Here is an 11,713-nt window from a genome sequence, read left to right on the forward strand (position 1 = left end):
AACTCAACCGCCCGGCGCGGGACCGGAAGTAGCTTTCTACCCGACAGCAGTTTTCTGACGGCCGCATTTCCGGTAGTGGCGGCGGGAATCGGGTCGCTGGCGGGAGTGTAGGCCTCTGTCGAGACTAATCCGGCGGGAATCGGAGCCATCTGGAACCGCCACCATGGTGAGGGGGCGCGGGCAGGCGGCGCGAGTCTCCGAGTCTGTTTAGGAGTGAGGGCCGCGGTTGCTCCGGGGGAGGAAGCTGGGGTTGAAGCCGCTAATGGCAGTGAAGGCCCGAACCGCGGTCGCTGGGACCGGGTAGGGGAGGCCTGGAGCGGACCGTTCGTCGTGGTGGGGAGGGGGAAGCTGGAACCCGGGAAAGGAGAGTGGGGCGAGGGGCGAGGGTGCAACCGCGCCTCCCGAAACCGCTATAGCGACAGTGCCTGGGACTCGGTAGGCACTAAGTAAACTTGCTGCATAAATGTGTGTCTCGGGTTTCGGCGCAGGCACCAGGAGCCGAAGGAAGGCCGGGGGGGTGGGTGGGACTTCGGAAAATGCTCAGGCTTGTGAAAGAGGGTGAGGGGCCAAGACGGAGTTGCCGAGGGATGTGGGGGTTCTGGGGGAGGTTTGTGGTCCGAGAGTAGTGGATGGGGAGGAGGGAACGGAAGGGTGAATGAGATTGTTTGGAGGAGGAGTTCAACTCATTTGTTCAGCATATATGTATTGAATTTGTCTGACTTCTCAGGTTCTGGGGCTACAGATTGAAATGTTTCTTTCCATTCCTGAGTTCACTTCTCCTTGTGGACTCGGAAAATAATCATAATGCTATGTAACTCAGCGTTATGGCGCGGGTTGAGGCCGGGGGGAGCTTGGTAAGAAGGGTAAGAATGCTTCCTGGAATGCATGATTCCTGAGCAGAGTCCTAAAAGGTTTGTCGGGAATTTTTTCAGCAAATGATGGGAGGGAATATTATAGACTCAGAGAATTGCAAGAGCAGAGGCATGTGGGGTACCACGGTTGAAAGTTACTGGAGGGGAAAAGGGAGGGAGAGGTAGAAGATGAGACTGCAGGACTCCATAGGAGCCTGGTTATTAAAGGCTTTGTGTGCTACTTTATCTTGTTGGTGATGGGGCATGCTATTGAAGGATTTTAACTGGCAAAATACCCAGAACTTGTGTTTAGAAAGATTACTTTGGCTGTTTTGTATTGGGTGAGACTGGAAGCAGGGAAACCTGATAGGATACTGTTTGGAGAATTGGCTAAATCACTGGATTCAGGCTGACTGGGTGCCAAGGCAGCGTCCCGGTGTGAGACAAGGCAAGTTACTTAACCTTTCCTAACCTCTGGCTTCATGTGTCAAATAGAAACAATAATGGGGCCAATTTGAGGATCAAATAAGACAATAGATATACAGTGCTTACCACAGCATCTGTTGCACAGTGAATACCCATTAAGAGCTATTACAAGGCAGGTGGATGTTGCCATCAAGGTTCAGATCCTTGTGGTTAGAACCAATTGGAATAGTTATCTAAGACCATGAACTGCATAACCAGGGGTCTTCAGGATGGCAAGTGGTGCCTTGGTGGAGTCCAGGTTTATTAAGGACCTTGTCCTCGTCTGAGCTCAGAGATGAACAGCAAGTACAGTGCCCAGTACACAGAAGACACTCAATAAATTGGATGACTTCAGACTTGCCCACATCAGTCAGACTGATGGGAGAGTGATACATAGATTAAATGCCAGTTCATTTGTTTCTAGAGAGAAATGTAACTGCCAAGGGCACCTGACAGTTCATTCTGAGGTGTCAGTGTAGTGGTTCTATTTTAGCAAAGCTACGTTGGAAGCCAGATTATAAAGCAGAAATTTGTTGGGTTAATTTAGAAATAAATGTAGCAAGTTATATATTCTTGAAGGCTATTATGTGCTCAAATAGATTAGCACCCTGGCCACCAGAAAATTTCTTTCTCTCAAAGGCAGTCTAGGGAACACACTAACAAATTCTTGATTTGGCGATTTCATGCTCCTCACCTCCAAGCTGATCAACTCCTGACTGATAACAAGCTTCTTGTTGATTGGATTTCAGCCTTCTTAGTGCCAATCGTGTTCCAGCTCTTCCTTTACCCTGTCTTTTTGATGGAATGTGGGTGTTCATAGCATTTGAAGTCACACCTAAAATCTGCTCAGTGGCAGATGGTTAATCTCCAATATGAGTGGATTTGATTGGTTTGGGGACACCCTACACTTTCACCTCTGAAATTATGACACAACATAGGCAAAGTCCATTGCAATATGAGAAAGACTGATTTTAAGGGAGGGGAGAATAGCAGAGCAGTGGGCGGAGGTCAGGGCTCAAAACAGGGTAACATGGGAGAGTTGAGGGAAGGGGCTATGGGTGGCAGGCAGATCTGATACTATTGGAAAAAATTGGTGCATGGAAAAGAAGGCCTGGCCCAAGTGTAGGAAGGATCAGGGTTGAGTGGGTGGAAAAGAGCTTGAGTCTCATCCCTGCTGATTTCTCTTTGCAGACTGTGGGCAAGAGCAGCAAGATGCTGCAGCACATTGACTACAGGATGAGATGCATCCTACAAGATGGCCGCATCTTCATTGGCACCTTTAAGGCTTTTGACAAGCATATGAACTTGATCCTCTGTGATTGTGATGAGTTCAGGAAGATCAAGTAAGGAGAGGGCTTTGGGGGGGGAAGGTTGAGGGGGAGGGCATTGGGTGGGCGGGCCAAGTGACAGGCGGTGATGTAACTTGCCGGTTCCTCTCTTCCTGCTCTCCCGTTGTAGAGGGCAGACTAAATGGGGACATTGAACACTAAGAAATCTCCTTTAGTGCCCAGCAATCCTTGAGGTTTGGTTTTAGCAAAGTATAAGTTGTGAGGAGGGCTGCTAGGCTTTTTGTTTCTCTGACTTTTGTGCCCCTGGGTACTGGGGTAAAGGGCTCTCATGTTCTCCCTACAGGTGTGTAAGGGGGGAGAGCTTGATTTTCTGGCCTCATTGCCTATTTGTAAAGCTGTAGCCTAAAGGGCTCTCCCAATGCAGCCTGGTCTGAAACTGCTTTAAGAAGCCTCTGACCCTCTTCAGGGTAAGTGCTCAGCTTCCCATGTGGGTTTGGGACCAGTGATTATTGTTGACATTTTAGCAACAGGTGGAGATGTTTTCCCTACAATTTCATCACTTACTGGATGACTCCCTTGCTTTAAGACTCACTTATCTTAAGCTTCAGGCCCATGAAAGGATTTGATCTAGCTTTCCATCCTATTTTACATGCAAGGCATCTAGGGGCCCTGAGATGATGTGACTTCCCTGATTTCCCAGCTCTCCTGTTGTGTGCAGTGTCCAGATTATGTTGTCACCTGCCTGTGAATTCCCTTTGGAGCTGTTATTTTCTTTTGGGACATGAGGCCAAGAAGTGCAGGACAAAAACTGGTAGGGACTCTTGCTGTTCCAGACACCGTTGGGGCCAGCAGATTAGTGTAGAGCTATCCAAATGGTTCCTTTCTGTTTTTTTAAGTAAATTAATTTTATTCTAATAATAAAAGTTTATTAGAAAATATTTTTTAAAAATACAGAAAAGTGTAGGAGAAAAAGATTTACATTTCCCCCTCAGAGAAATAGCATGACATGCTTGCTATAAAAAATAAAAAAATATGGATAAGCCAAAAAGGAAAAGGAAAAATTGCCCACCCAGAGAAAACCATCATTAATTTAATTTATAATCATTCTATAATCAGGGTGTTTTGGCTTCCTTTTATTTTTAGGTTATTGGGTGTTTGTTTTGTTTTGTTTTGTTCTTTTTTTGCCTATCCTGTTGCAGTTTTTATCCCAGTTTACATTTATATTCTGTTCATCCTTTTCTGGTTGTTGTTCAGAAATTGCTGTTTTTGCTTGTGCTTTTGAGGAACAGATTTATAATTTTTATCTAATGAACTCTTGCCTTTTCCTTTATGGTTTCTATTGTGACGTGAGGTGAGGTACAGAATTATAGGCCTGTGGGGTTGCATTGGTACTAAAAGGATACCTCATTGAAGTGGGTGGGTGGGATTCAGTTGACTGGGGGAATTGTTTAGGCTGCCCCCCTGATGTTGGCGAGGCCTTAAGCTGAAGGGAGGAAATGGGTTAATAGCAAAGAGGACTTCACTGAGGGAGAGAGAGACCTTCCCAGTTGCTATAGGATAACATTTGAGCCAGGGCTGAGCTTTCCTGACTCTTGTCCTATCTCTTGGTGTGTGCGTCCTTTGGCATGGTAGGAAACTGGCTGTTGCGTGGGAAAGCTTATGTGCCATTTGTTAGGAGGTACAGTGTAAAGCAAATCTTGGGGGCCCCTAGGCAGGTGAACCTGAACTTAACCCTCTCTCTAATTTTTTGTTGTTTGTTTCTTCGAAACCTGTCTTTAGGCCAAAGAACTCAAAACAAGCAGAAAGGGAAGAGAAGCGTGTCCTTGGCCTGGTGCTACTGCGAGGGGAGAACCTGGTCTCAATGACGGTAGAGGGGCCTCCTCCCAAAGATGTAAGTCAGTGTGGGGTGCCGAGAAAAGGCCAGGAAGCCCTGCAGAAGGACCTGTCATGAGCCAGGCTCTGTGCTGTGATCCGCATGTCTTCACAGTCCTCACAGACACCCTCTGGAGTGAGGGTTTTGCCCCCTTTTTTACAGATAAGAAATGGGATCTAAGAGCTTACCTTGCAAGTAAGAGTGGTGATAGGAAATTAGAATTCATATATTTCTAACTTTAAAGCCCCCTTTCTACCGTCCTGCTTCCTCAGTTGACATACATGGTGAGTCAGCAGAGGAGGTGCCTAAGGCCATTTGGGTCAGTTCTTAGGTGATGGCAAAGTCTAACTGGACCTTAAGTCAAACTTCAATCAAAATAGAATTCATATATATTTTGTTTTGTACACTTATAGAATAATAGCTAATATTTATTGCACATCTGTGTGCAGGGCATTGCCAAGCTCTTCAACATTTTATTTAATCTTTATAATAGTCTTTGAGATAAATTATTCCCATTTTATAGTTGAAACAAACTGGCTTAGTAGATTGCCTATGGTTTCACAGCTAGTAAGGGGTAAAGCTGGAATTTGATTCTAGGAAATCTAGATTTCTTAAACCATGCTACATTTAGAAATAGATCAGCCTCTAGAGAATCTAGCTGAATTTGTTTTCCCTTACTCATTTTTAAACATTTCTAATCAAAAGAATAATTATCTTATTGTAACTTTTAATTTTTATCCACATATATATGGCTGTTTAATGTATTTAACAAATATAAAATGTATAATATTTTGTTCTCCTTTTTCACTTAACATTTTAAACATTTTTCCATTTGCTGTATAATTTTTAAAGATCATGTTAATGACTTAAAGATTTTCTGTCAACTGAGTACACGGCAGTTTATCCTAGCCATTTCCTTTATGATTCTCACACTGCAGTTTTTTCCAATTAGCAATGTCTGTAAGAGACGTTTTTTGGTTCCACGTGTATACACATAAAACTCTTGGTACCTATTTGCAGTCGAGTTGCTACTCTTAGAGCCCAGTGTAAACCTTCATGACCATGACAAGTTTTACCATAACGTTATCATTTGTGGATAAAGAAACTGAATGCCACAGTCTTGGTATTACTTGCCCATGGCACCCAGCAAGTGAGAATCAGAGATGAAACTGGATCTTAGGTCTCTGATGCCAGACAAAGTGTTCTTAATCCACCTCACCTTTCTGAATGGAGCCCTGACCCTTTGTTGTAGGTTTAATTTTCACAGGAGTCCATATAGATGGCTGAGTTGTGGCACGTTTCTCTAGACTAACTCTCAGGTACTTCTGCCCTGCTTCTCGGATGATAGCTAGGCACATAATTTTGAATAGAGGAGGAATAGTGTTAGTTCATAAATGTTACCCACCGCTGTGTGCTGTTTTGATGTCTGTAAATCTGAGGGGCTCCCTTGGCAATGATATTTCCAAAGTATACTTCTGTTCTTTAGGCCACTGAGCATCTTAGCCTGTTTCTTTATTTTTCAGACCGGCATTGCCCGAGTGCCACTTGCTGGAGCTGCTGGAGGCCCAGGGATTGGCAGGGCAGCTGGCAGAGGTATTCCAGCTGGTGTTCCCATGCCCCAGGCTCCTGCAGGACTTGCAGGCCCAGTCCGTGGGGTTGGTGGGCCATCCCAACAGGTGAGGAGTTGGGGGAAGGGCGCCAGCTTCTGGTGGCTAAAATAGAGGATAAAGGGAGCCCAGAATGACCAATCTGTGATTGTTAGGCTACTATTGCCTCTCTGTGCTTTGTTTGTGGCCCTAGGATCAAACAAAGAGGGGAACTTGGGCATTGTAGAATATATTGATGCTATTAAAGAGGTGCTTTAGCCAGTGGTATTCAAGCAAAATGTTTCCATAGTAACATCTGAAATACACTCTTGCAACCTCTGGTGAATCATATTTGAAAATGCAAGTGCCGTCTCTAAGTTGAACTGGGCATCCTTAACTCAGGCCTAGAACATGGGAATTGGGCATATAAGCTTGATTTTCCTTGCAGATGGTTTTGGATAGGAAATTTGAAGCTGTATAACTTGGGAGGTGGTAATTGCCTTTTTTTTTTTTTTTTAAAAAAAAAAAAAACCACATTGGGGAAGGATAGGCTCATTGTGCTATGCCATTCTACCTAACCCTCTCCCCTCCTATATCCTTTTAGGTGATGACCCCACAAGGAAGAGGCACTGTTGCAGCTGCTGCAGCTGCTGCCACAGCCAGTATTGCAGGGGCTCCAACCCAGTACCCACCTGGTCGTGGGGGTCCTCCCCCACCTATGGGCCGAGGAGCACCCCCTCCAGGTGAGGAGCCCATAAGGAGATCAGTGCTAATTGATATAAGTTGTCTTAGCTGGATTCATGATGAGATGTAACCTTGACTGAAACTGATGATGAGTTCGTGTAATTAAGCAGGATTACTCTGAGATCCAGCTGGGCTGGCTGACTGTGGAATTAGCTGGACAGGAGCCATTGGGAGCCTCAGCTCTCTGGCTTAAGTCCCAGTTGGCTGGGAAGGTGGGATGGTCCGTCTTTTCTCCCAACTTGTTGTACAGCTTTTGTATGTTTCCTGCTACCTTGAGAAAACGGAGGCTGACCTGCTTTCTTGGGGCTTTTCTCTTGTAGGCATGATGGGCCCACCTCCTGGAATGAGGCCTCCCATGGGCCCCCCAATGGGGATCCCCCCTGGACGAGGCACTCCAATGGGCATGCCCCCTCCGGGGATGCGGCCCCCTCCCCCAGGGATGCGGGGTAAGTGCCTGCAGCGGTGACCTTTGCTTTCTTCTCTAGAGCCTTGTTGGGATGGGAAATGGGGGGAAAGATTGGATTTCAACCGTATCCTCCCGACTTCTAGCCCTTAAGCCTAGGGAGATATAACCCCTTCGAGAACAGCTTTGTCCAGAAAGGAAAGAGAATAAGCATGTCGTAAATTGGTGTTACTTCCCCTCTTAGAACAGTTAGAGCAGCCCTGCACCTAGAGTGCATTCCAATATCCTGTGCAGTGTCCTCAGGGTACTGGACTAGTGCATTCTGAGGGTCCCCAAGAAAAGTCAGAAAATTGCCTCATGCCCTTAGGTTTGATAGTATATAGTGATTAAGGGTGGGCTCTGGGTATATGTTTGTGTTTATTTGCTTTACTATTTCTTATGTAATGTTTGAGAAATGTTGACATAGATTAGCCCCTCCATTTTGTTGATGAGGAAACAGACCCGGGGGAGCTCATTGCCTGACTCCCAGCCTAGTATTCTTTCCACCAAGCTATTGTGGCCTCCAAGATAACCCATGGCCAAACTTGGTGCCCCCCATGTCTAGTTCAGGTTTCCCATTCTTGGGGTTTATAAGCGTAGGAACCCATTAGCCCCAGATAAGTCTCCAGTTAGCATAGACTCCAGGTATATCCCTCTGATCACTTGGTAACTGCAGGGTTGTGGGAGGCTGGGGCAGGGCTGGGGATTGGATTTCCAGATCAGGCACTGACTAAACTTCTTGCTCTTACTTCAGGCCTTCTTTGACCCTTGGCCACAGAGTTATGGAAGTAGCTCCACAGAGGCGTGGGCCCGATTCCCCAGGGCCACGTTACCACAGACCTGTTTGTTTGTTATGCTGTTGTTGGCGGAGTCTCACCGGATTGTCTGGTTTCCCTTACAGGGCCCCCTCCCCCGGGAATGCGCCCACCAAGGCCCTAGACTCATCTTGGCCCTCCTCAGCTCCCTGCCTGTTTCCTGTAAGGCTGTACATAGTCCTTTTATTTCCTTGTGGCCTGTGAAACTAGTTTATAATAAACTCTTAAAACAATATTGTAAGTGCACCTAGGTGTGTCTGTGGTTTTTATTTTTAGGAAAATCTGTGATGTATTGAGTACTTAAGAAGGGCTGCCTTGGAACAGTTAACCCTAGTCCTCTCAGCTGCTTCCCTTACAAAATATTTTACTCACACATTGCAGAGAAGCAAAGTTGAACTACACCAGACTTTCTTTCACCTATCAAATTGGCGGAGATAAAACAGCTTGATTATACATCAAACTGGTGGAAATAAACACTCATACACTGTTGGTATGGGGTGTGCCTCCCCTTTGGAAGGCAGAGTGATAATACACATACACATTTTGACTCAGCATTTTTACGTCAAGGAATTTATTTTAAATATGGTCACAAAAGTAGAGAAATGCTCAGTAAGTATGGCACATCCATAAATAACATACAGAGCACTCTGCAAGGTTAGTGTATGGTATACTGCCATTTGTGTTTTTTTTTTTTAAAGATTATACATGTAGATATAAGGATTTTTGTAGGCATCTCTCAGAGTCACACATGTACATACAACCTAACCCAGTCTTCAGGTTGTGGGACTTCATGATTTCCACCTATAAGTAAGTCTCTTCAGTTGATGAGGTGGCCACAGAGAGTACTCTAGAATTTAGGACTTCAGAACTACCTGGTAAAGAAATAGGTGGAGTCACTGCTCTTTGGAAAGAGCAGTGTCTGGTGGGAAGACAATTCTAATTGTCTTAATGAAATGTTAGTTAAAACGTTGGCAGCTTTCCAGCAGGTGTTAAGGAAGAATTTCATCACAGAAATAGTTTACCAAGGCTTTTTGTAGTAGGAAGGATGTCACCAGCGGAGGAAAAGCCTGGGCAAAGATGAAGTAGGTGCTGGGTTTATTGGAATAAGGATATCAGTGAGGTGAGTTTGGTGGCAGCTTTTGGCAGAAGCACGAATGTTTGGCTCAGTCAGTGTAACTAACTACCCTGAGTAGCAGAAAGTGCAGAGCAGGACTGAGCTGGAAGGTAGATACTCGTTACAATCAAACAAAAAATAAGCATATCACACAGGAAGTACAGTGGAGTCATATTAGTAGCAAAGTAAAAACCCTGTATGGTCAAAATTGTTCTTAAAGATCCCTTCAAACCCTCTTGAAGGATGGTATATATAGTTCTCTGAACAATCCTATATAGAAAAACCTTAGGCACCCCTATTTTGAGAACCACTGAGAGAACAAAAGTCTGCAATCAGACATCTGGGCATTTCAGTCTTTAAGGTAATTCCCAAATCTCTTGTGAAAGGGGTTTGGGTGGAGAATTCTAATGTTCTGTGATCTGCCTGTGGACTTTGTACCACTCCAGTTTTCATGCTAGTAAATTAGTCTGTAGCTTTGAAGAACTCAATGAGATAAAAGGGTAAAGAAATTGGCTCACTGCAGGTTTGCTGTGGGATTTAAATTTAAATCCTGCTTGGCCAGACCCACCTGCATGCTATTATACCTTCTGTTTGTTTCTCTTAAAAACATATAAACATGCTCAGTAAAGAACTAGGAAAAAAAACTATCAGAGCCCTAAATACTCTAAACGTTCAATACAAGCCTTTTGTCTCATTGGGTTTTGTGATCTTACTATATACCTAATTTTCTATTTCCTTTAACATCAAAAACGTAGCCCCCAATCTTTGCAAACATCGTAATGACTTTAGCATTTCATCAAGTGGACATACCAATATTTAATCAATTCCCAGTAGTCGCACATTTAGATTAGTTTGATGTGAGATATTTGTTTAGCTACAGTGATAACCATACTTGGGTATAAAGATCATTCTATTTTAGATAGTTATAAGTAGAATTTCTGAGTCACAGGTTATAAACATTTAAAAATAATTTTCTTAAAACTTCAGTCAATGTGCCATATTACAAATCAGACAACTACACTTTTCACTCCTCAGAATTGAGAATTGTCATCAAGGAGACAAACTTCTAGTTTGACAGCTGAAAAATGATATATCATTGTTATACCATTGTGTTCTTTGTATTTCAAAGGAGGGAAACTTTTTTAATGCTATCTATTTCCTCTTTATGTATTGTCTTTTTTTTTTTTTTAAATCACTTGTGATAGACATTTTTCCATGTTGCTACATGAGTCTTCATCATGTTACTGGATGTACATCTAGTATTTTGAGTTTTTCATTATTAAAAATCAGGCAGTGATGAATATTTATGTAGAAATATTTCTTCTTAGGATTTCTAAGTTTTTGGGAGCAATAGTCATGATTCAAAGGCAGATGCCAGAAAGAAGATGCTCATTTACTGAACCCAGATGTGTGCAATAAAAAGGAATTGGCCAATTTGATAGAGGGGGACAGGAATGGAAGGGAGAGTTTTCACTATGCCATTTAGAACCCTTTAAAATATTGAACCATGCGAGTGCATTACCTAGTTTAAAAATTTTAATACATTTTAAAAATTAAAAACGGTGAAATAATGAATGTATTTTTAAGAAGTCCACCAGGATGCAGCACTACTCTGTCAGGAGGAAAGCAACAGAGCCTGGGCTCACTCTTACGCACGGGTGCTGGGACTGAGTTGGTTTTTTCCTTCCTTGTTTCTATCTAATTTTCTACAAAGATCTATGCTGAAATAAGATACACTTTAAGTAAAGAAGGAAGTGTCAGATCTGCCTCTCTTTAGCTAGCTGTGTGGCCATATCTCTGTATTCGTGTGTAAGTCCAAAAAGTAGAGTCACTGAAGAAGGGGGGGCTGCATTTAAAATGCTAGTACATTTGCCAAAAGTCCTTCCGTTGTATTAGCATATTAGCAAATCTCATTAATAGCCGTGTATATGGTGCTCCTAACCAACACAGTGTATGGTTATATTTGCTAGATCTTGTTCAATCTGGTAGTTAAAAAAATTCCTTGGTTTAATTTGCACATATTTAGTTATGAGGTTAATTATGGTTTATATATTTAAAAGCCACTTATATTTGTCTGTGAACTGCTTCCTTCCCTCTAATGAGGGCAGGGAATCCATCCACGTTATTTCCCAGGCTCTGCATTCAACACATACTGCTGAATGAATGAATGAAAAAATAACTTTTCTAAGTTCATGTGTAAACTGTTGCCTCATCTTTAACATGGGATGTGTCTTATAGTAGCCCTTTGAGGGGGCGATACTGATGTTCTCCGTTCCCCTGAATTTGGTTCAGTTTTCTTCACTGATGACTCCACACACACAACAAGAGACTATGAAAGATTTATTACTGACATAACCAGGCTTTATTTTACTCTTCATCTTCTAGGTTCTTGAAGTGGGAGCTGAGATAATTGATTTGAGACTTTTCCTTTTTTCTAGTGTAAACAGTACTATAAATTTCCCTTTCAGCACTGCTTCAGCTGTGCCCACAAGTTTTGCTTTTCATTTCATCCAGGTCAATGTATTGATTTTGCC

At 43.3% G+C, this 11,713-nt stretch overlaps 1 protein-coding gene across 2 annotated transcripts; it reads left to right on the forward strand.

The window, feature by feature from the left end:
* Nucleotides 1-9: 9 nt before the first annotated feature.
* On the forward strand, nt 10-8,311 carry SNRPB (small nuclear ribonucleoprotein polypeptides B and B1). 2 transcript variants are annotated; one of them, XM_037812269.1, is made up of 7 exons: nt 10-166; nt 2,508-2,659; nt 4,385-4,496; nt 6,002-6,154; nt 6,669-6,807; nt 7,129-7,254; nt 8,152-8,311. In XM_037812269.1, the coding sequence occupies exons 1-7, from the start codon at nt 164-166 to the stop codon at nt 8,187-8,189; spliced, it is 723 nt and encodes a 240-aa protein (XP_037668197.1). In that variant the 5' UTR covers nt 10-163; the 3' UTR covers nt 8,190-8,311. The 2 variants fall into 2 exon arrangements, with proteins under 2 accessions (XP_037668197.1, XP_037668198.1); XM_037812270.1 differs by having other exon boundaries at nt 8,005-8,296.
* The last annotated feature ends 3,402 nt before the right edge of the window (nt 8,312-11,713 follow it).

Source organism: Choloepus didactylus, chromosome 19 (assembly GCF_015220235.1).
Source record: "Choloepus didactylus isolate mChoDid1 chromosome 19, mChoDid1.pri, whole genome shotgun sequence".
In the NCBI taxonomy this organism is placed as follows: domain Eukaryota; kingdom Metazoa; phylum Chordata; class Mammalia; order Pilosa; family Megalonychidae; genus Choloepus; species Choloepus didactylus.

Excerpts from the sequence above, each read along its gene's own strand:
- SNRPB (XM_037812269.1), top strand. Across the intron at positions 6,155-6,668 it reads TTGGTGGGCCATCCCAACAG|GTGATGACCCCACAAGGAAG; the intron begins GTGAGGAGTTGG and ends ATATCCTTTTAG. Across the intron at positions 7,255-8,151 it reads CCCTCCCCCAGGGATGCGGG|GGCCCCCTCCCCCGGGAATG; the intron begins GTAAGTGCCTGC and ends TTTCCCTTACAG.